Source organism: Macrobrachium rosenbergii, chromosome 56 (genome assembly GCF_040412425.1).
Source record: "Macrobrachium rosenbergii isolate ZJJX-2024 chromosome 56, ASM4041242v1, whole genome shotgun sequence".
NCBI lineage: Eukaryota > Metazoa > Arthropoda > Malacostraca > Decapoda > Palaemonidae > Macrobrachium > Macrobrachium rosenbergii.
In genome coordinates this window covers 7012501-7034171 of record NC_089796.1, presented here as the reverse complement: position 1 = coordinate 7034171, position 21671 = coordinate 7012501, and the positions used below count along the sequence as shown (strand labels likewise).

The window sequence follows — 21671 nt, the reverse complement described above, 5'->3', positions numbered from 1 at the left end:
TCAACTTATCTTCCGGTGATCTCAAATCGATTTCATATCACCCATGGGTTACCCTGAACCCAATAATAATAATAATAATAATAATAATAATAATAATAATAATAATAATAACTATGTTCTTTATAATTGAATGAGTAATGAAACTGCAATGAAAAAAAAATCAATGTTAATTTCATAAAAACAAAAATATCTTTCCTCTCAGCTAGGTTCTTTATAGGTTTATTTTAAATGAATAAAGTGAAACTGCAATGAAAAAAGAAAAAATCAGATGTTAATTTCATAAAAACCATTTGTAGTCGTTCAAAGTGCTTGGCATACTACGCAGACAAAAGATTCACTATACAATTATTCAACCTACACGGAAGAAAAAGTTATGATAACAAAAAAAAAAAGTCACAGAAAGCATACAAAATTGAAATCTAGCTTCAAAATCTAAATAAGTACGTTAATTTGATCATGAACTCAAATATACCTGCCTAAAGCCTCAGGTTCTTTCACTACAAATCCTTCTGTAATCTGTTACGTTCTTGATCTAAATCCTGCCATGCTCTTCAGATGTATACTATGTTATGTTTTGTTCTTATAATTTCACAGTTTCTACTACTGTACCAGCTTACACTTACACAAAGGAACAGTTATTGTTCTCATACATTCCAGACATACCATACACATCCTGGTCAGCCAGCCAGTCGCACTGCACTGGGTCATCTCCCTTGTCATCCTATCAACTCCTAGTTTCTCACCCTTCTTCTACTTCTTACATGCTGTCGTCACGCTCTGAACACTCACTTTCACACATTCTCTAACCTACACTATCCCCTTCCACTCTTACAACTTTCAGCCCTGTCTCCCTTCTTTCTTCTTGCTTCAGGATTTTCAGAATGTTCACTATTTTGGCCTGAGACTACATTCACTTCAGACATAATCTCTCTATTATACTTTTATTTTGAGATCCATCTACTCATAAGCTTATCTCTGTACGTTAACGTCCTGCTGAACCATTCTTTCTCCCTGAAGTAAGTGGTTATCTTCTCCACCTCTTTTTTCTTAATTGCTGGCGTTCTTTTTCTCTTTCACTTTGCTTTTGACTCTATCACCGTTCCTCCTGAAATGAAGTCCACACTCTTTTGTTGTCATTCTTTGTACCTCAGTTATTTTCCCCTTTTCCTTTACTAATCCTCCCATCATTTCATCCAGTCACCTACTGCTTTTTTTCCCTTATCTCTATACTCTTGTGCCAACAAATGCTCTCCGAGCAATATATGAGCACATTCTGGAACTTTACATTCTCCTCATAATAGTCATTCCACTTCAGTGTCTTTAACCCTGTCCATTTTTAACTCATGTTCTTTTTTTCTTTTAGTTTCTTTTCACCTCTATATCACTTTCAGTTAACACGCGCTTTATATATATATATATATATATATTAACTTTATCACATACACAATTGTTCTGTGCATTAGTAGAATTACTAAAAGGACCTCATTCAAACTGGATGGTATTTAATGGAGTTTTATTCAAAAATTTTACAAGCTTTCTTGGACAAACAGTCCACATTATCAAATATCCGTACAATGAGCAAACGCATAGTCCGGCTGTATTTATATCTGTGTGCTGGGTACTTTTAATCCTATAATCGCCTAGCTCTTCCTGTGTGACCTCCACCCTCTCTTGACCTTGGTCTTTCTCTGATCCCTGGTTCCAGATGTCCGTTTTCCGTGCGTTCTCTTGCGTTTTCTTCGTTTCCTTGCTACTGTGGAATATGATGATTTTCTAGATACTGTCTTCTGTTTCCAGTGTTCCCTGCCATCGTGTTACATTCTCCTCATTCCTGTAGTCATTTTTCCCAGTCATTCTGTGTCATTTAACCCTGTCCATTTTAACCCATTTACATGTTATTTTTTCTGTTAATCTCTTCCCCCTCTACCGACTTTTTGTTTCTTTTTTACCTAATATATTTTTGTACTTTCAGTTTGAAATTTTATAATATATATATTCCTGCAAATGTTCCTTTATATATGATATATACTATATATAAAAATATATATATATATATTTTAAATGTTAACATGAACCTATAGACGAATTATCCAAAATTAACGTAAAAGACTTTGTAAATTTGCAAGTTTGATGTAATCTTCCCTGATCACTAACGTCACCAGTAAAGAAAAATAATAAAAAGAATATGGAGAGGGGGTCTTCTTGAACCCATAGATCATGACTTTAATAAAATTGGACAATATACAAAAATGGCGATCCATGGGTTCAAGTCTTTCACCACCCTTATCTTTTATGGAATTTCCAAAAGGAAGAGGTTTCATCGTAAAATGGGTAAGATACGTTGATGACATCTTGATCATTTAAAGGGAGAAAGGGAAGATCTACACAAGTTCTTAGAAAACATAAATAAACTAAATGAACACATCAAGTTCACATTAGAAGAAGAGAAGGAAGGAGAAATTTTTCTTGGATGTCCTGGTCAAGAGGGTAGGGAGAATTTAAAATTCAAGGTATATAGGAAGAAGACACACACCAATTCATACATACATAGGTTCTCCAGTCATAGGAAAGAAATAAAAATAGGATTAATGACAGGGTTGGCCATCAGGGCTTATAGGATTTGCAGTCCCGAATTTTTAGACGAAGAGTTGATTACCTGAGGGAGAGTTTTAGGAGATTAGGCTACCCTAAGTATTGGTGGAGGGGCACATATCAAAGCAAGGAAAAACTATTTTGGGGAGAGGGAAAGGATTGAAAAGGAACATTTGGTCAATTACAGTTCCGGACAACAACTCTATTGCACCCATCAACAGGAAGCTAAATAATTTCAAATTGATAGGCAGCTACAAAAACACCATTAGGAATAAAATAGTTAGAAACAAAAAGTCGGTAGAGGGGAAGAGATTAGAGGGGGTTTATATGGCAGCGTGTTAGACTGAAGAAGGGTACTATGGCGAAACTGGCAAATCATGTAAAGAGCGAAGCAAACAACATCTGCAGAACATAAGGCATTATAATCAGACGTCGGCAGTTGCCAAACACTGTTGGGAAAATGATCACAGAATAGACTGGGAAAATATGAGTTTTCTGTACAGGAAAACCAACAAAACATCTAGACTGGTTGTAGAGAACGCCTTCATAACTTGCGCCAACAACACGATGGCAGGGAACACCGAAACGGCTTTGAAGACAGCATATCTAGAAAAAATCATATACTCCGACAGAGCAAGGAAACGAAGAAAAACGCAAGAGAACGCACGGAAAACGGACATCTGGAACCAGGGATCAGAGAAAGACCAAGGTCAAGAGAGGGTGGAGGTTAATTATAGGATTAAAAGTACCCAGCACACAGATATAAATACAGCCGGACTATGCGTTTGCTCATTGTACGGATACTTTGAAATGTGGACTGTTTGTCCAAGAAAGCTTGTAACTTTTTTGAATAAAAACTCCATTAAATACCATCCAGTTTGAATGAGGTCCTTTTAGTAATATATATATATATATATATATATATATATATATATATATATTATATATATATATATATATATATATATATATATATATGTATATATATATATATATATATATATATATATATATATATATATATATATATATATATATATTATAATGATCATAAAATTATGTAAGAAGGTGAGTGAAGACCGGGACTTTGGACAAGTACTTTCTTAGTTTATTCTACATTTTCAAGTTCACACTTGAAAATGTAGAATAAACTCAAAGTACTTTGTTCAAAAGTCCCTGTTTCCACTCACCTTCTCACGTGGATTTTATGATATTCTCAAGCACGCGTTCATTCGTGCTACATAGGATATACACATGATGAGTGTCTCTCTCCTCAGAGAAGTTACAACCCAGATTTTACACTTCCGATTTGAGAGAGAGAGAGAGAGAGAGAGAGACGTTAAAGGCGCTAAACAGAGCAGGCGTTTGGCGCTAAATCCTAGCGCTACATGCTAACTCTACTTGGCCTCAATGTTTCCTTTGACCAATCAGAAGACGAGAACGCTCACCTATCGTCCGGGTCGAGTGGAATTTAAATCTCAAACGTAAACTTGTTGAGTACTGGGGCAGTTTTAAATAAAAAATCGCCGTCTTGTGTGGCATCTAGGCGTAAGTATGATAAATATGTGCTGTAACGAGTGCGGGAAGTAATTTAATTATGTGATGTATTTGGTTTTACTGTGTTAAATGCTGTTGATATATGAAGGCCAGGCCATCTTGATTGTTTACGTTTTAACTCTATGTGGAAGTTTGGATCGTATCCAGTTTTAATTAGGTGTATTCGTTATTCAGGAATTGTTATGCGCAGTATTTGTATCACTCATTTAAATCGTTAGGAGTCGTAGAGACAAACGTTAAGCTAGAGGCTAGCGTAACCTCATAGGTTAGTGCTTAATGGCACGGGCCCCAATACTCATTTCCTGTAGCTACCCTAGTGAATGTTATTTTGCTTTGTTAGACTGGGCTTAGCAACTGTCCATGTTCTGGGCTACGTTCAGCAGAAATCTGCCCATCTTAGGTTGTTAAAAACTTGCACCTCATATGGGGTACTGTAGGCATTAGGCTACTTAAGATTTTTTGCAGCGTTGTTTCGGCCCCTAGCTGCAACCCCTTTCATTCCTTTTATTCTGTTCATGTTCTCTTTCTTCCATCTGACTTTCCACCTTCACGAACAGTTGTTTCATAGTGCAACTACGAGGTTTTTGTCCAGTTTCACTTTTCAAACCTTCCCTTTCAGCCCAGAATGAAGTCGTAGGCTACTAGGCAATGATCCAGCACTTGGCCTTTGGCCTAAGCTTGATGTACCAGTTTCAGTCCACAAGTTCATTTACCCCACACAGGAGTGCAGACATATTTGAAGATGATGGAACTATATAGTAGCTCCGTGGGGCGACTGCCTTCTAACTTAACTTTTTCTACAGTTTTTTGGTTGCTAATTATGAATTTACCTTTAATTTTTGGCGCTCGAGTGTAGTTAACCTGTAATTAACCCCTGAAGCCCTTCCAACAAGGGGTTTCCATATGCAATCTTCACAAGACAGAGCACGGGTATGTCTGTTTCGAACGGTTCATATCCCGTCCGGCAAGTGGAATAACTTGTTAATGTATGGGTACCCAACCCCCCCTGGGCCAGTACTAAACACGGCGAAGGGACACTCCATTTGGCCGACAACAAACAGATGCACCGCCAGTATCAGAACCCCTAAAAGTGTACAAAAAACCAGTTGAAAAGGTAAAACAGGCACGGAGCTAATATATAGAATTACCCTGAAGATTCGTACTGCATACACCATAATAGGTTATAACGTTATACCGTTATAACGTACATAAAATTAAGAAAGTAATTTTTTCTTGAAAGACTTGATACTTGATCAGTCTTCCTGATATCAAGTTGGAGCTTATTGCACAATCTTGGGCCTACAAATTTGAAGGGTCTGAAACCAACATTCAGTGTATTTTGGTCAGGATAATTTGAAACCTTCAATAGCCAGTCTTGTGGTGACTCCATTCATTGGCTCTACAGTATTATGTGCAGCTGTTTTTTCAAATACAGAAGTACCTCTTCTTATTAGCTGCTTTAGGGATCTTGCCTTCGGATAAACAATGTTGGCTAGTCCTAAGAAACAAAGATGTCTTGGTGTAGGCTACCTTACACTTGAAAATTCAACCTTACTCTCAGATATTTTCAGGATACCCTATCCCACAGCTAACAATAATTCCTCTTGGCTTCTAGTCTAAACCTGAACTGTCCTTTTCGCTTATAACTTAATAGATTTGTTTTATGTTGTAGGCTGTCACGTCTAAAAAGGTAGCTTAGGAAAAAATCATGGTAATAATACTGCCAGTAGTACAGAAGGCAAAGTTGAGAGATGTGTGCGTGTACTTTGGCCATTCTGTCTTTGTATCTCTGTGAGTCATAGGCTAACATAATCCATTTTATCTTGGTTTGGCAACATCGGACTATGACTTCGTATGCAAAAATACATATTTTTTTTAAATTAATAAGTCTGCAGTAACATGAAAACTGTGGTTTGGCTATCTTAGTGCTGTCAGATCTAAATGTAGAGATCTAAATGTAGAGAACTAGGACAAGCTTTGTAGCTCCTCATTGAGGTTTTAGTAGTCCTGTAGTCCCCTGAGAGGAAACCATGACTAGGCAGTGCTGTATACAGTATAGGAAGAAACAAAGCTTTTGTGACCACCATGAAAGTAATGAATATGGAAATAGGAAATGTTCATTGCTAGAGCCTAGTTTGCAGTAGGTTATGTGATTTGCTAGTCTTGTAAGGAGAGTGCCTTCAACAAGCATAACCAAATTTCTCCCACCCTTAACAAAATTTTAATAGTAGTCAAGTGGTACTCTAGTTAAGGGTTAAGCAAACTGGATTAGATTTTTCTTTGACTAACTTAGCTGCACAGTTCATCAAGATTTGATGAAAAGAGTAGGTTGACTGAAAATGCCCATTTGAGGACAAAACTGCCCAAGAATGGAGAACTGCAATATCTGCAAAATTTTCGAAATTGAGATATGCCACCTATTGGGCTCATGAAACACTAATACTGTACACAGGTTACTGCAGTTTCAGAATGATTCTTCAATGCTTTCCACGAATATTTAGCGAGTCCCATTTGCAGCATCTGCAAAATCAGTAGTAAGGAAAGGGAGTATTTACCATTTTTTCTCAGTTGTATTTTTGCAGATACTGCAGTCTTCCATTTTAGGGCAGAAAACTGTGTATGAAATTTGTTTTCTTAACCTGTGCAGACTTGAAAGTGATCTGCATTGTTTAGTCTTTCATTGCATGTTTGTCTAAATTTTTTAACTACTTTATTCTATATTATATTTGTCATTAAGCACAGGTCTGTTTTGTGAGCCCTTTGAGGGAGTACCAGTGTGACTTGGTCTTTTTAAACTATGAATAACAGTCATGTGTGTTATTACTTGTAGAAGGAAATATTGAAGGTACACAATACAGCAAATGTTCTAACAATCGGAAAACTCTCTTCAGGTCATGATGGAGCAAGAAGATAAGGAAAATGTGTCTGCTCGGTTGGGCCGTGTCGGTCTGGGATCGCATAAATCCCACACAAACTCCACTTATGGTAAGCATAATGTTCATTTGGATTTTTGGAATAATGCAGTTCAGTATTGTCTATTTTTAAAATTAGGATAGTCGGGTTTGTTAAAAAGTCAACTTGGTATATGTATTGATGATTAATGTGGTTTTTTCAGGAAAATATTAAGGAGGGCTTTCACAAACAGTACTTAAAAAAATACCTGCATTTCACTCTATATTGTACTGTCTTTTTGAATTATTATTTTCAGGAGGCAAGAATGATAACGGTGCAAGAACAGAGATGAGTAAAGAACCATTAACAACCAAGAGCAGCAACCCATTGAGACCTCTACTCGGTTATCGCCCTGCCTTCCAGCCTCGCAAACCTCTTGGTGATGACACTAACCAACAGAGAAACAAAGAAAATACTCTGCCGGGAAAAGGTATGTAATGTTGCCCATGTTCAATTGTCATACTGTATATAAGAAAGGAAATGGTAGTACGAGAGGATTGGGTACTTATAAGTGAAAGGAAAAATTCTAAGAAAAAGAAAGTTGCCCTTTTTGCCTGTTAGTAATGTTGTCCAGTTCCGTGGTCGGCGATATTGATAGTGATGTTCTTCTGATGATTGATAGTGATGTTCTTCTGATGGTAGCTGTAGTTATAGCCTACCTCTGATAAAGTCAGTTGTTGGTCATGTATAACATCCTTTTTAAAAATGAAGATACATATTCAGAAAGTGGAATAGAAAAAGCACTCTTCAGATTTATCTAATAGCCATGTTTAATGGATGCTGGTAAGGATGTAGCCAAGCAACTTAAAATTGAGGCAGTCTCAGTTACAGCCCAAAAACCTACCTTGTATGGTGGCTTTTGGAAAATCCAGAGTCCTGTATCTATTTTTTTTTTTTTACAGGAAATGTTGCTCTGTAGTAATACCCCATGCCCCAGGGAGCAGGTGGGTTATAGAACACTATAACCAACAAAAAGGTAATGTGGGCTTGAGTCTTATTTAGGTCTCTCATGGCATTTCTGAGGCACTTTAGTAACACATGTACAAGTTGAGACCTCTGGGTGAGGAGGCATATTGTATGCTCCTTATATCTTCCTCTTAATGTACTGTATGATGGAATTGCCGATTAAATGCAGCAACTCCCAACCATTCCTGCCACTGGGAGAAATGAACAGTAGAGACTTTTTTTAACGTTAGTGGTATTATTGATCACAGAAAATGAAAGTATAGTGCTCCATGGTAATGGAAAACAAGGTTAATTTTCACCAAGCCATCCTCCAGTTTTAAGAGACAACCATGGCTTAATCACTAATGTTTCAGTTTTAAGTAATTCCAGAACTTGAGGTTTTGCAAGTCTCAAAAATCAGTTATGATTCCAAGTCACAAATATTTTTATGGAGAACAGCCTCAAGATTTTTAAGAGTTACTGTCTAAGGAGGAATCCTGCAAACTCCCCTGTACTGAGAGTCTGATGCAGCTGTGTCAACTGTAGTAACAACATTTCATAGGCAGTAATCAAACATGTTACCATAAATACAGAATTATTTTGTAATAAACAATATTAACAATTTCTCATAGTCAGAGCCACCCAACGGTATGGGAACTAACCATTATTTTAGACCTCTTGTCACCTGCTCACTGTAATTTCCTCCCAATGCATTCAGTGCATTCAACTGTTTTTATTAGCCTCGTCCTGTGTGTGTGTGAGACTCACTGGTTCAGCATTATGTGACTATTTTTTAACCATGTAAATGCTTATGATATTTCATGGAGTCATGGAAATTTGTAAAATTTAAAGAATGAATGAGATTCAGACTACACTGTTCCTATAAATATTGTTAACTGAATGAGATTCAGACCACACTATTCCCATAGGTGTTAACAACAACTAAATTTGTTCTCAAATGTATAGGTTATTTTAGTAATGTCTTTGCCTTTTGATGGTTACAGGACACTGTATTGAGTTTGGAGTTGTGTTATTGATTGTAGTTTGAAGTAGTGTCATTGTTTTATGCATTCAGTCATAGGTGGTAGTCTTCTTATTCTGTTATGTAATTGTTCCTCTTTAGGATTAGGTGTTACTGCCCCTCATCCCAGGCCTACCTATCAACCTAGCAGACACATCACCCAGTCAGTTCATGCACCCCAGCCAAGACCTGTAAGTCAGCCGAAACCTACCACCACTTATTCTGGAATGAAGACTACGGGTCCAGTGGTCGATTCCAAGTCTAGAGTCCTTCTAACAAATGCAACAGGTCCAGCGGTCGATTCCAAGTCTAGAGTCCCTCAAGCAAATGCAACAACAGCGTCATCACAGCCCTCGGTATTGAAAAGAGTGGTGCCTGAAGCTAGGAAGCCTCTTGAACGTTATAGACCAGTTTTAAAGACATCAGGTAAAGTATCTCTTCCCTTTTTCTCACTTCTGTGTGCAAAGGCTAAGATAGAGTAATTATCAGCCTTTAAACCTTGGCATAGAGGAAAACAAAAGATGGTGTGAGTTTTAAGTGTGGGCCATTAATGCACATTGCACATTGTTTGTACAACTGAACAAGACAGAATAGAAAAGTCCCAGTTGAAGTGATGGGTCAAAGCCATGGCTTAGTCCGTGAACTTTGCCAAATTACTTTTTTCTTCTTTATCAGGATAAATGCTTTTTGTTTAAATATTAACATTTCCTTAGAAAGCTTTTAAAAAACTGACCAAACTGGAGTACCTGAAGTTGTGTACTTTGTTTAGCATGAAGATTTATTCTTCTTCTGATTGATAACACCTAGTAGTTGGTGTTCAGTAATGATTCAGAGACAGTGGTGCTTTGCAGAATTTCATACTGGGTTTCTTATTTTGTAATGGTGCTTTTCATGCAGGTTAGCCATTACATACCAGTACTATAAAAACTTGAAGTTGTAGGTTTGTGTGGGAGAGTGCTCATGCTGACTCAGTTTACTGTTAAAGTTGTAGGGATTTTATAAAATGTTGCCTGACTTTCTGGTCATATTCGATGTTTAATGTGTTAAATTTTCCTTCTTTTGCAGGATCTGAAAAACCAAAGAGTGCAGGTACTAAGGTAGATCAGTCTGTTGACAAAGGCAAGAGTCAGCAGTCTTGTTCATCTGCAGCACCAAAGTCTGTCGTATCTAGTCTGTCCACGTCAAGCCAAAGGAAAGAAAATGTATCAAATATTAAGAATAATGTTGATATCAACACCACACAGAATCCACAGGAGAAATCAAATTCTAATGCAGAAGAGAAAAAGACGAAGTTAATCCAGTTAACTGCAAGGAAACTCAGCAGTGTTCATCTGAAGTGCCTGAGGCTTGTGGTGCAAGTACTCAGAATCATGAGGTTGAAAAGCAAAGTTTGGCTTCATCGCCTGTTCAAAATGGAAAGGTTGAAGACAAGTCAGATCAAGCTGCCAGCATTAGTAAATTTCCACACAGTGACGATGTAAAAGTGACAGTTGGAGGACAGTCTAAGGCAGAAAAAGATGAGAGTAAACCTGAAGTTACCCATGAGTCAAATGTTCAGTCTGTAAGTGGAGAAACCTCAAAAGGAGAGGTAAAGCAAAGTTCAGTTGAAGATGATAAAGAAGCCGCTGACAAAAGTGAAGCTACAGAAGAAGCCTATGATCCCAAAAAGGATGCTTTTGCTCTGGCTGACAAAGAAAGACCTAATTCAGGGTTTGTATTGTATGGTACATTTTAATTTTTTTTTTCTTTGTATCCTATTCCATTAAGGAAATGATTTAGATGTAGTAGCGTATAACACAGATATTTGATATAGTAGTATTGTGGATCATAGTATACACATTTTGTTATTCAGAATACTGTATGTCATCTCTTACATTATTTGTAGTTAGAGCTGTGATGTGCTGAATGTGTACTGGTAATATCTTTTTGCTGGCTTTATTCAACTAAAGTGAACTTACAGAGTTTAGACCTAGAAGCATTTGTATCTTGTAGGTATTTCTGCAAGTGGTGGTAATTTTTTGCAGGTGGTAGCCTGTATGAAGTAATGAAATTAATGGAAATCATTTTAATTAGGTAAAACCCAGGGGGAATATTAGTGTTCTTCATTTCAAAATGCCATGCTGGGGTAATTTTTTCCCGTGGAAGTTTAACAAATACCCTAATCATTTAATTCCCAGAATGCAGTGTTCTACTTATTTGTTTCATGGGACCCTAGGGTCACATTTCTGGTCTGCCACAGGTCTTGCCCAATTAAATAAAAATGGAAATTGGTGCAGAATGAAATTGAAAGTACCTTGACAGCTGTGTGAAAAGATACCAAAGGGAATAGATGAAAACACAAAGGCAGAAAGCAGTGCAGCTGGTGCTGAAGTTGAAGAGCTGTTGCAGTGCACCTTCATGACCATCTACAGTGTGCTATGCAAAGCCCTGTCATTGGCACACCCCCCTCCAGGCCCAGAGACCAGAGAATGCAAATGATCATTATAGTGAAATAAGTTTGTGGGATTCATAGTTTGTCAATAGTGAATGAAGAATTTCATCTTCAAAGAAATACTGGTATCTCCAGTGGGGAAATTTATTCTTTTGTTAATTATCTAAACATAAGGTTCACCAGATAATTTTTGTAGATGACCAAACTACAGACCTGTATGAAAGACCCATGTACTGCCAGTATTAAGTCCCAAGGGCCAGCCCCAGAATATAGGTAGTGTAACACTAATGACTATATGTTAACGTCTGATGGTGAATAACTAGTTTTGGAAACTTCTCACAAGCTTTAGCTGATCACTGTTCTTGATGGGTTTTTTAACCTTTTGAGATTCCAGTTCCTATTTCTAAGCATTTTAGATTCCATTGATGTCAAGTGATGTAATCCATAGGCTATTTTCTGCCAATGTTAAAATTATTTTGCATTCAGCTTCAAAAGGACACTATAGTCAGCTTAAACTATGAGAAATAAATTCACAGCAAGCAGAAAAAAATTGCTTTCCATAACTGGTCAGAGTTGCCACAGACAAGACTTGGGATGCCCCCAAAAATCTGAGTTATTTAATTTTTAATCTTGTGTATAAATCTCTGGGACCAGCCTTGCAGCATATATTGCATGCAGATTTTCAGCTCAGTTAATGGTAGCATGGGCATATAATGGTGTGGCTCCATAACATTTGATAACTGTATTACTAATTTTTACAGGCGAAAGTGGTGTCTGGATGACTTTGAGATTGGAAGGCCATTAGGGAAGGGCAAGTTTGGAAATGTGTACCTTGCTCGTGAGAAGAAGTCGCAGATTGTTATTGCCCTGAAGGTAAGATTACATTAATTATTGAATTATGAGAGAGGAGAGGCTCGGTATAATAGGATTGACGTTTGCACTTGATTTTTCACTGTCAAGCCCAATTAGAAAGACTATATTAGGTAGTGACAAAGTATTTACTGTGGAATTATATGGTTTGTACTTAATGGCAATGTTGGCCCGTTTCCCGAGAGTTTATGAAATAGCTGAAGGAGTGAAGTTTCCAAAACTCAGCTGTGTCAGTACAGTGTTAAAAAGTGCACTTTTATGCCTTTAATTTCAATCAGGTATTGGAATATTTATCAGTGAATTTGAAAGTTCTTCATGATTTTGATTAAATGTAGATCTCCAGCTGAACTAAAGCATATCCTAAGGTTGAAAGTGCTTTTTATGAAAGGGCTTAAGGTCAGCTTTTCATTCATCTTATGGAACATGTGGAGCATAGAAATTGAATTTGATTAGATGAGGGTGTCATAGCTTCATAAAAAGAAAAAAAAAAATAATAATTCTTTTGGTAAAATTGGTGGTGGTATTTTCATTTACACAAGTCTTAATCTCAGTTGTAGTATCTGTTTTTGGTGGATATAATTTGGCCCTTGGAATTCTGACATTTTAGTCCTGTACCAAGAAAACTGGACATAAAAAGGCCAGCAATTATGCTGCTGTTGAAAGTTAGCATTCTGATACACTAAAGCTCCTTTGCTGGCTTTACATGTTTCCATTTGTCTTAATGGGAGAAAGTCGGACTTGATTGACTAGTTGAGCCTATTTAAAATTAGTAAGTTGTCACATGTCATCTGCTAAAAGGATATTGTGTAAGATATCTTTGAGTCTTCATAAAGTAACCAATCCCTGCTGACTGTTGTAGACTTGAACAAACAAATTCTTGTGAAATTTTAAGCTACTCTTCCACCTCCTTTGGGGCAGGTTCTTTTCAAGAACGTCTTGACTAAGGCTGGAGTTACGCATCAGGTCCGTCGTGAAGTTGAAATTCAGTCGCACTTAAGGTACGGTTATTCTTGTATGTTTTAGTATATTTTGTTATCTTCAGTTTTGCCGCTGGTGTATGTTTTGTTATTTTTTACTGATGTATGACAACAAAAATAAGGATATAGTGTCAGACCTTGGGTTAATAAAACCTTTCTTCCAGACATCCTAACATTCTTCGGTTATATGGGTACTTTCACTGTGAGAAAAGAGTTTACCTAATGCTGGAGTTTGCTCGATATGGTGAAATGTACAAAGTTCTCTGTTCCCAGCCTGAGAAGAGGTTCACTGAGCATCAGTCTGCTCATTACATGATTCAGGTACAGCATTTACTACTATACTTGTGTATACACTGATGTATTTGTTAAGATTATCACTACACTATACTCACAAATGGATCTTTAATTTAATATGCATGTGGTGTAACTTTTTCAGTTAAGGATAGTAGAGAAGCTTTTTATAAAATGTTACTGTTCCATAAAGCAACAGTTTTTTGTTCAGTGATGCGAGTTGTAATTTATGCTGTGATTTTTCTGTTTTGTACAGCTTATCAGCGCGCTCAAGTACTGTCACTCCAAAAATGTTATCCACCGTGATATTAAGCCCGAAAATATTTTGATTGCTGCGGATGGCCAGCTTAAGATTGCTGATTTTGGTTGGTCTGTTTATTCACCAAATGAAAGGTGAGGTTGTCTGAATGTTACATTTTACAGCAATATAATGGATTGTAATGCTTGTGAATTGATTATCTCACTTCGATTTTTATGAGTTTAGTTCTAATTCATTTTTAAAGATTTTTTTTAGTGCTAAAAAAGTAATGGTCTTATTTGTAAAGTGTCTGTAGCCTGAAGCTCGCTCTACATGCTTCTCCTGCCGTTTTATTTTTCAATCATGTTTGATTACATGTGTCGCTGGACTTGCAGGAGAACTACTCTGTGTGGCACGCTGGATTATTTGCCCCCTGAGATGATTGAAGGTCGTATGTATGATGAGAAAGTGGACATATGGTCCTTGGGTGTCCTCTGTTATGAGTTCTTAGCGGGTAAGCCTTCTTTTGAAGCAAAATCTCATACTGAGACCTTCAGGAGGATTGCAAGAGTTGACATAAGGTTCCCCACACACTTTTCTGAGGAGTCAAAGGACTTGATTTGTAGGGTAAGTAGTGCTTTCTTTTTCTATATTCATCTTTGCTGTGCAGGTGAATGTTTGACTTCTTTGATCTTCATTTGGAGAGTAAGGCTACTCGGGGGAGAGGTTATTAGAGGATGTGTGTATTAGATTATAAGTTGAAGGCCAGGTCACAACATGGAGAGAGTTCAGAATGGTCCAGAAATGCTCAGGGTATCACATTTATAATGTAAAGTCAGAAGATTCCAACAGTACTCATGTTTTTATTGTAGTATTCAGTAATATTCTGATAACCTGTATTATATGTAACTGTAAGTTAAAAAATATTTTTATCTGCAACTTTTGCATTGATTGTGAATATATATATATATATATATATATATATATATATATATATATATATATATATATATATATATATATATATATATATATATATATATATATATATATATATATATATATAATATATATATATAGTAATATATAGTAAACCCCCGTATTCGTGGACTCTCCAATTCGTGAATTTCTCTATGGAACATATATACACATTATTCGCTGAAAATTCGCTCATTCACTGTATTTTTCACTGAAAAATATTCACTAATTACTGTATTTTCATCTTATTTTCATGGCTAAATGCACTTTTTGTGATAAAATTAAAATACTCGGGCAGTATTTGAGTTACGATAATTCGATTTAGCAATGGGGTAATCAGTTAATACCGATACGACAATATTTATAAAATATTTTTAAATTTTGCGCTGGCGCAGGCAGCAGTGTACAATCAAGCAGCGAGAGAGACCATATTACAATAGACCAACTTCTTTTCCTCCATCTCTTTATCCCATCTTTTAGTTAAAAAGGTAAGAGAATGACAAAAGTATTGTTAGTAACGTTATACTCGTGTAAATGTGTACAGCCATAAAAACCTACCGTAAAACTGTTGTTTTGCGTATCACCGAATCGGACAACAACAGCCATTTTGCTTGTATTTCAATCATTGTATGGTAATACACAATTACTGTAGTTATAGTAAAAGTGAAGTTAGTTGAATAGGACTGATATATTTTTACATTACTGTATACCCGTATCCAGTATGGATAAAAGGTCGGCGAGGAAATATACTGCTAAATTGAAGCTGCAAGTTGTAGCTGAAGCTGAGAAAACAATGTTCAAGCTGCTAATGACTATAAATTATCTTGCATTGGCAACATGGATGAAACTTGACTGTAATTAAAATGGAGAGAAAGTATTTTAATCAAAACCACTAGGCATGAAAGAACACATTACTGCTATTTTTACGCCGATAAATGATACATGTGTAAAGCTTGTATTATGATGAAATCGAGTGAAAATAGCAAATGGAATCTTGATTTTTTTTTACACAAAACAAATGCCCCCAAACGGCCAACGTCATCTAATAACGAAAAAAAATAGCCAATTTAATTTCACAACGAGATGTATTTGTTATATTTCGTCTGAAAAACACTTCATATAATGAAAAATAACCTTGCCCCATATAAATAAAGTATCGAGATTCATTTACGCTAAGTAGAAGCAAGAAAAGCACAATGAACTGAGTTAAATAAAGCAAAATAAACTGACTGTGTAATCGATTTCCAAACCAAAATAGTGATCGCTATGATCGCAATTTATAATACAAAAGCAGTATTAAGAATATATACAATATTATTGGATACAGTGAATTAAGGCATAACATTTTAAAAGGTCCATGGAGAAGATGCATATTATGTTGATGTTTGTATAATACGATATGTGAATATAGAGTACAGTATAATGTAGGCTAGGCTACTGCATATGTGCACAATATACCATAGTGTAGGCTAAGCTAATTCTTGTATGTTATTCAATTTCTCTTTGTATTGAATTATCATAAGTCTCACTGCATGAACCTCCAGAATTAACTGATATTAATAATTACTATACCGTGTATGTATAGAGTATACTTATAGTGTAGGCTAGGCTACCATATATGTATACATGGTACCGAGTACCTTAGTGTAGGCTAGGTTATATTCAAGATAAGTTTTTTCCAACAAACGATGGGTTTTTGTGGAACCTAACCCCATCCTTAGTAGGATAATACCTGTATAGGCATTTTTAGTTTTTTTTGTGTGTGTGTGTTTGAACTATCAAAATAGGCAGTTCTAAGTATTCACAGGTTTTAGCTAGTCATGGGGCTTGTTGTACGCATCCCCCGCGAACACGGGGGTTTACTGTACAGTAGAACCCCAACCTCAACGCTAATCCATTCCAGAAGAAACGTCAAGATGCGTTTTAGTCGAGGTCCAAATTGATGTTTTCCATAAGAAATAAGTGAAATTGGATTAATCCATTCTTGACCACTAGTTACTACCCTAACCTTGTTTTTTTAGACAAAACATTACAATTAAATAAGGTCAGAGCTAAATTACATATCGTATTAGACACACTTTTTTATTTTTAAATGTATACTGTATAAAAAAAACTGCCGTACGTCCACTGCAGCATTATTAGTCTCCCAATGGGAGACTGAGTGCTGTAGCCTAGTCTAGGCTAGGTACTGTACTACGCTGGGTAGTAACAAAAGTTGTTGCTAATAATAAAACATTAAAAAGCAAGCCCAGTTATTACAAGTAAATTAATAAAATATTGAAACCAAGCCGTTGCCTTTCAGTCATTTGCCATGAGTGGACGTAAACAAACCATTACGCCACCGTAATGGCCTGTCCTGGTAACATAAAAATTGTTTACATATTTATGGTAAATTTCATACAGAGTCTACTGAAATACCATACATATGTTACCCTCACAATAAGGTACACAGTCCGTTATTCAAAATCCTTTGGGGCCAGATGTGTATCAGTTTTTGGAATTTTTCAGATTTCGGAAATGTGGGGTCAGGAGCATAATCAAAGATCACCACTGCATTAAAAACATATTTTTTTCCTTTCATGTTTTTTCATAATAGTATGTATTTAACACATTTAAAAAAAATTGTATAAAATGTAAAAATACACTGTCAGTGATCAAGATAATTGTAATTCAACTTGCAAATTTTAACAATAAGTAAGACTGTAAAGTACATTTCATCACATTGATCTTGGAGAGGGTCGTTCTTTATTGTTACTTAACAACGTCATCAGTGTCATAATGATGACGCATCATTATGACACTGGAATTTTTCATACCACTATTAAAGTTAAAAAATTATTGTTAAATTCTTGTTTTCACAAAAATAATTATATAAAAAAAATTGAGTAATTTTTGCCATTAGCAGTCAAATAATCATTATCATGGTAATGTTCAAACTTAGTGCTGTACACACAATTTGTGATCAAAATGTCTATAAATAGAACAGAAGTAGAGGGCTGTCATTGGCTAACAGCTCACCATGGCAACCAGCCAGCCAATTAGGTTTCAGCCGTATTCTGAGAAAGAACGTTTTATGCATGTGCAGCTGTCGATGTAAGTGGGTGTGTTTTAAATACAACGTAGTTTTTAATAGTATGTGTTTTACCGATTACTGATTAGAACGAATTCCTTCTCATTACCTTCGAATGCAAAATTGTTGGTTCACAGTGTGTGCATATGTACTAACACCTGTTGGTTAGAGACTTAAATTAGCAGTATCTTTTCCTGAGATAGAGAGAGAGAGTGAGTTTGTCTTTTTAATCTCTTGAGGAATGTTAATCTATTTCTGTTTCGTGTTTCCATGCGACTGACAAAATTTACTTTTTTTTTTTTTCTCCAAAGATATATTACCTGTACTATACATTTTTAAAACATTATAAACACAGTGTGTGCATGTGCACTAATACCCATTGGTTAAGGAGACTCAAATTAGCAGTATCTTCCTGACAGAGAGAGAGAGAGATTATTTAGGACTGTAATGCTTGGCAGATGTACAATTATTTTTTTATTTTTTTTTTTTTTTTTTTTTTTTTTTTTCATTGATTGTGTACAAAATCTTATTGTATTTCTTGCACTACCTTATTGTATTTCTTGCACAGATTCATACATTTTTTCCTTACAAAATCAATAGAATTGCTTTCTACTGTATATGTGAGGGTGCATCTTCTACAACGGCAATACATTACAGCCTCTAAAACACTACCATCAGCAATCTGTTTTTTGTTTATCCATATTAACAACAGTTTTTCTATTTCATCTATTATAGGAGACCTATGTTTTCTCAAACTCGTAACCCCCATAGCAACACTAGCACTTTATATTGCCTCTTTGTGCTTTAACAATGTACTTACGGTGGATCTCGGTAGCTTAAACTGAGATGCTAAATCAGTCGCAGGAATGCCTCTTTCATACTTTTAAATAATCTCTTTTTTTAAGTTCAGTTGTGGTTCGTAGCATTTTCCTTTTCTGCTTGTCAAACAGTATTGTACAGTATTTGTTTTATGTATTGTATCATCTAATTATCTTATTATTGTATCCTGTACGCTGTGGTCAATAAACTTATCTATCTATCTATCTACAAAAAGCCACAAAAACTAAGGAAATAGATCAAAACACTGAAGCACAGCTGAGTGAGGTTTAAACGACGCTTGGGAACAACGCCAACTAGCGCCGACTGACTGAAACACGAAACACTTTGTTTACAAATGTCACATGGTTTTATCAGGTCGGATTCCGGTTTTTTGTTTGAGCTCCAAGGTAGAATTTACTCAAAATTTTGCATCGAAATCCAGTTATGTCGAGTTCTTGTATGGTTGAAGACTATATTTCTACTGAATATATATATATATATATATATATATATATATATATATATATATATATATATATATATATATATATATATATATATATATATATATATATATATATATATATATATATATTACAGGTTTCTACTGTATATATATATGAATGTATATATATATTATATGTATATATATAATATATATGTATATTTACATTATATATATATATTATATATATATATATATATATATATATATATATATATATATATATATATATATATATATATATATATATATATATATATATATATACACAGTATGTATATATATATTGTTGTTGGAAAAATTCTTTTGGAATGATAGAATTGTACAACAAATATTGAGTATTCTTAATAAATAAAAATTTAGTTCCTCTTAAAGTTAATAAATGTTGCTAAAACACACCCTTGAGTTTTGTTCATAACTGTAGTACTAAATGTGTAAACGAAACCATTAGTAATTTAATAGTGTATTTGGCTTTAATATTCATTGAGTTAATTATAATTAGGATTTATTTAAAGTAAAATAACTGAGTAAATCAAATGAAATAACAAAGTAATTAAATAATTAAACTAGCATAAATATTGTTGGAACCTCCCCATTGTGGGTTAGCTGGAGTGTAAAAGCAAAGCTAGTCGTTAGTCACGTAGCTACCACCGTTACATAAACAAGTTAAATCAAACGTTAGACCACTTGTAGAATGTCGAAACAGTGTGGCTAAGTGGCAACTTACTTTTCTGTTATCTTGTATTTGTACATTTATGAGAAGTTAGTAAGGTGTAAGCTAGTTGCACTGTTGCCTCACCCTTAAACGCCGACTGGACGTATTTTACGTCGACAAAAATTGTCTGTCGGGTGCCAAGTGGACGTAAAATACGTCGACTACAAAAATTTTTTTTTAAATATTCGAGGAAAAATAGTTATAGGCCTAGTTTGTGAAAGATTTTAAATCGTGCGCCTTGAGGGATGCTGGGAGTTCACAGATCACGCTGTTGTTTTGTTTACAAGCGTTACCCAGCTGCGCATGGGCGAATTTCTTTCTTCCCGCACTACAAAGCATCAGTGACGCATCGTCGGAGAGCGATTTCTTGACGCATTCGTGTTTTGCAGAACTTTTGCGAGTGTTAGCGTATTTGTGACGCAATAGGATGTTTGCAGAGATGCCCCAACGTTGTCAGGATCGTGAAAGGCGTGTATTGCCTGTCGGTAGTGAGCGTGTGAGGCGAGTTTTAGATTTGGATGCTGGAGAGGGACCAACCACCCAAGGTGACCCAGCTTTTCAACGCCGTGTGGCTGAAAGGGACCAAGGTCCACATCCTGTGCTTTTTCCGACCCCTAGGAAGCATTGGGGTGTCCTGAGGGGCATTCGTAAGCATTTGGGAGGTCTCCAACAAAAGGACATTGATGAGTACTTGTTGGAGCTCGATCAAGAGCAAGTGGAAAGTCCTCATTTTGATGGCAGTTGGTCATCTAGTGACGAAGACATCACGCCCGATGTCAGTGATGACGAATATTTGCCCCCAATGTCCGTACGAGAGCCAGAGCATGAAAGTGAACTGGAGTTCAGTGGTTTCAGTGCCTATGAGGGAGAGTCTGAGGAGGAGGCGGCGGCACCGATTGTGGCTGGTGGGGACGAGACAGAAATTGATGGTGAAAGTGAGGGAGATGGGCCAGTGGGGAGGGTGGGAGTGCGAAGTCGTGCCCGCGCATGTGCGCGCACGGGCCCGTAGAAGCTCGCAACGTTGCGGCAGCTTAGGTGAAGGCCATTCGTCCGAAAGTGATGAGGAGTGGTTGGAGGACCCGACCCCACCTAACATGCACCCATTCACGGCAGCACCTGGACTGACTGTCCCTGTGCCTCTCACTGCACTGGGGTTCATTCAGCTCTTCCTTATGCAGGAATTGCTGGAATACCTCATTGCAGAGATGGCGGATTACGCTCGGTACTGCCGTTAGGAACTGCAGACGACGTCGTATTGCTGGCGCCGCTGCAACCTCACGGACATGGCATATTTTTTGGGGCTCCACATTTTTTTGGAATGATGCCTGCTGCCAACGCCAGGCAATATTGGAGGCGGAATTTTTTTAAGCACGCCCAGTGTGCCCAGCATTATGCCCTGTGGTAGTTTCCTGGTGCTGGACAGGTATTTCAATGCCTTCAACCGAAGGGCCATACCCCGGAATAACCCCGATCGCCTCATCTTAGTCCGCCCATTGTTGGACTACATTCGTGAACGGTGCCAGTTTCTCGTGGCTCCTTCCAAGAACCTTTCTTTGGATGAGGGGATGATGCCATACTAAGGGCATCTAAGTATAAAAGTGTACAACCACAAGAAGCCAAAGAAATATGGTGTGAAGTTATTTTTTATTACTGAATCCAACACTCGATACATCGTGGACTTCTGTGTGTATTCCGGGGTCTTCTCCACGC

General features: G+C 36.5%; 1 protein-coding gene across 1 annotated transcript in view; it reads left to right on the top strand.

The window, feature by feature from the left end:
- The window catches only part of LOC136836643 (aurora kinase A-like), a 29652-nt gene that overhangs the window by 1527 nt on the left and 6454 nt on the right, over positions 1–21671 (top strand). Inside the window, exons 2-11 of the mRNA XM_067101112.1 lie at positions 7041–7134; positions 7358–7531; positions 9170–9493; positions 10133–10223; positions 10337–10777; positions 12260–12371; positions 13287–13366; positions 13510–13666; positions 13893–14029; positions 14270–14501. Of these exons, the coding sequence (XP_066957213.1) occupies positions 7041–7134; positions 7358–7531; positions 9170–9493; positions 10133–10223; positions 10337–10777; positions 12260–12371; positions 13287–13366; positions 13510–13666; positions 13893–14029; positions 14270–14501 (1842 nt within the window). The remainder of the gene's footprint in view (positions 1–7040; positions 7135–7357; positions 7532–9169; positions 9494–10132; positions 10224–10336; positions 10778–12259; positions 12372–13286; positions 13367–13509; positions 13667–13892; positions 14030–14269; positions 14502–21671) is intronic.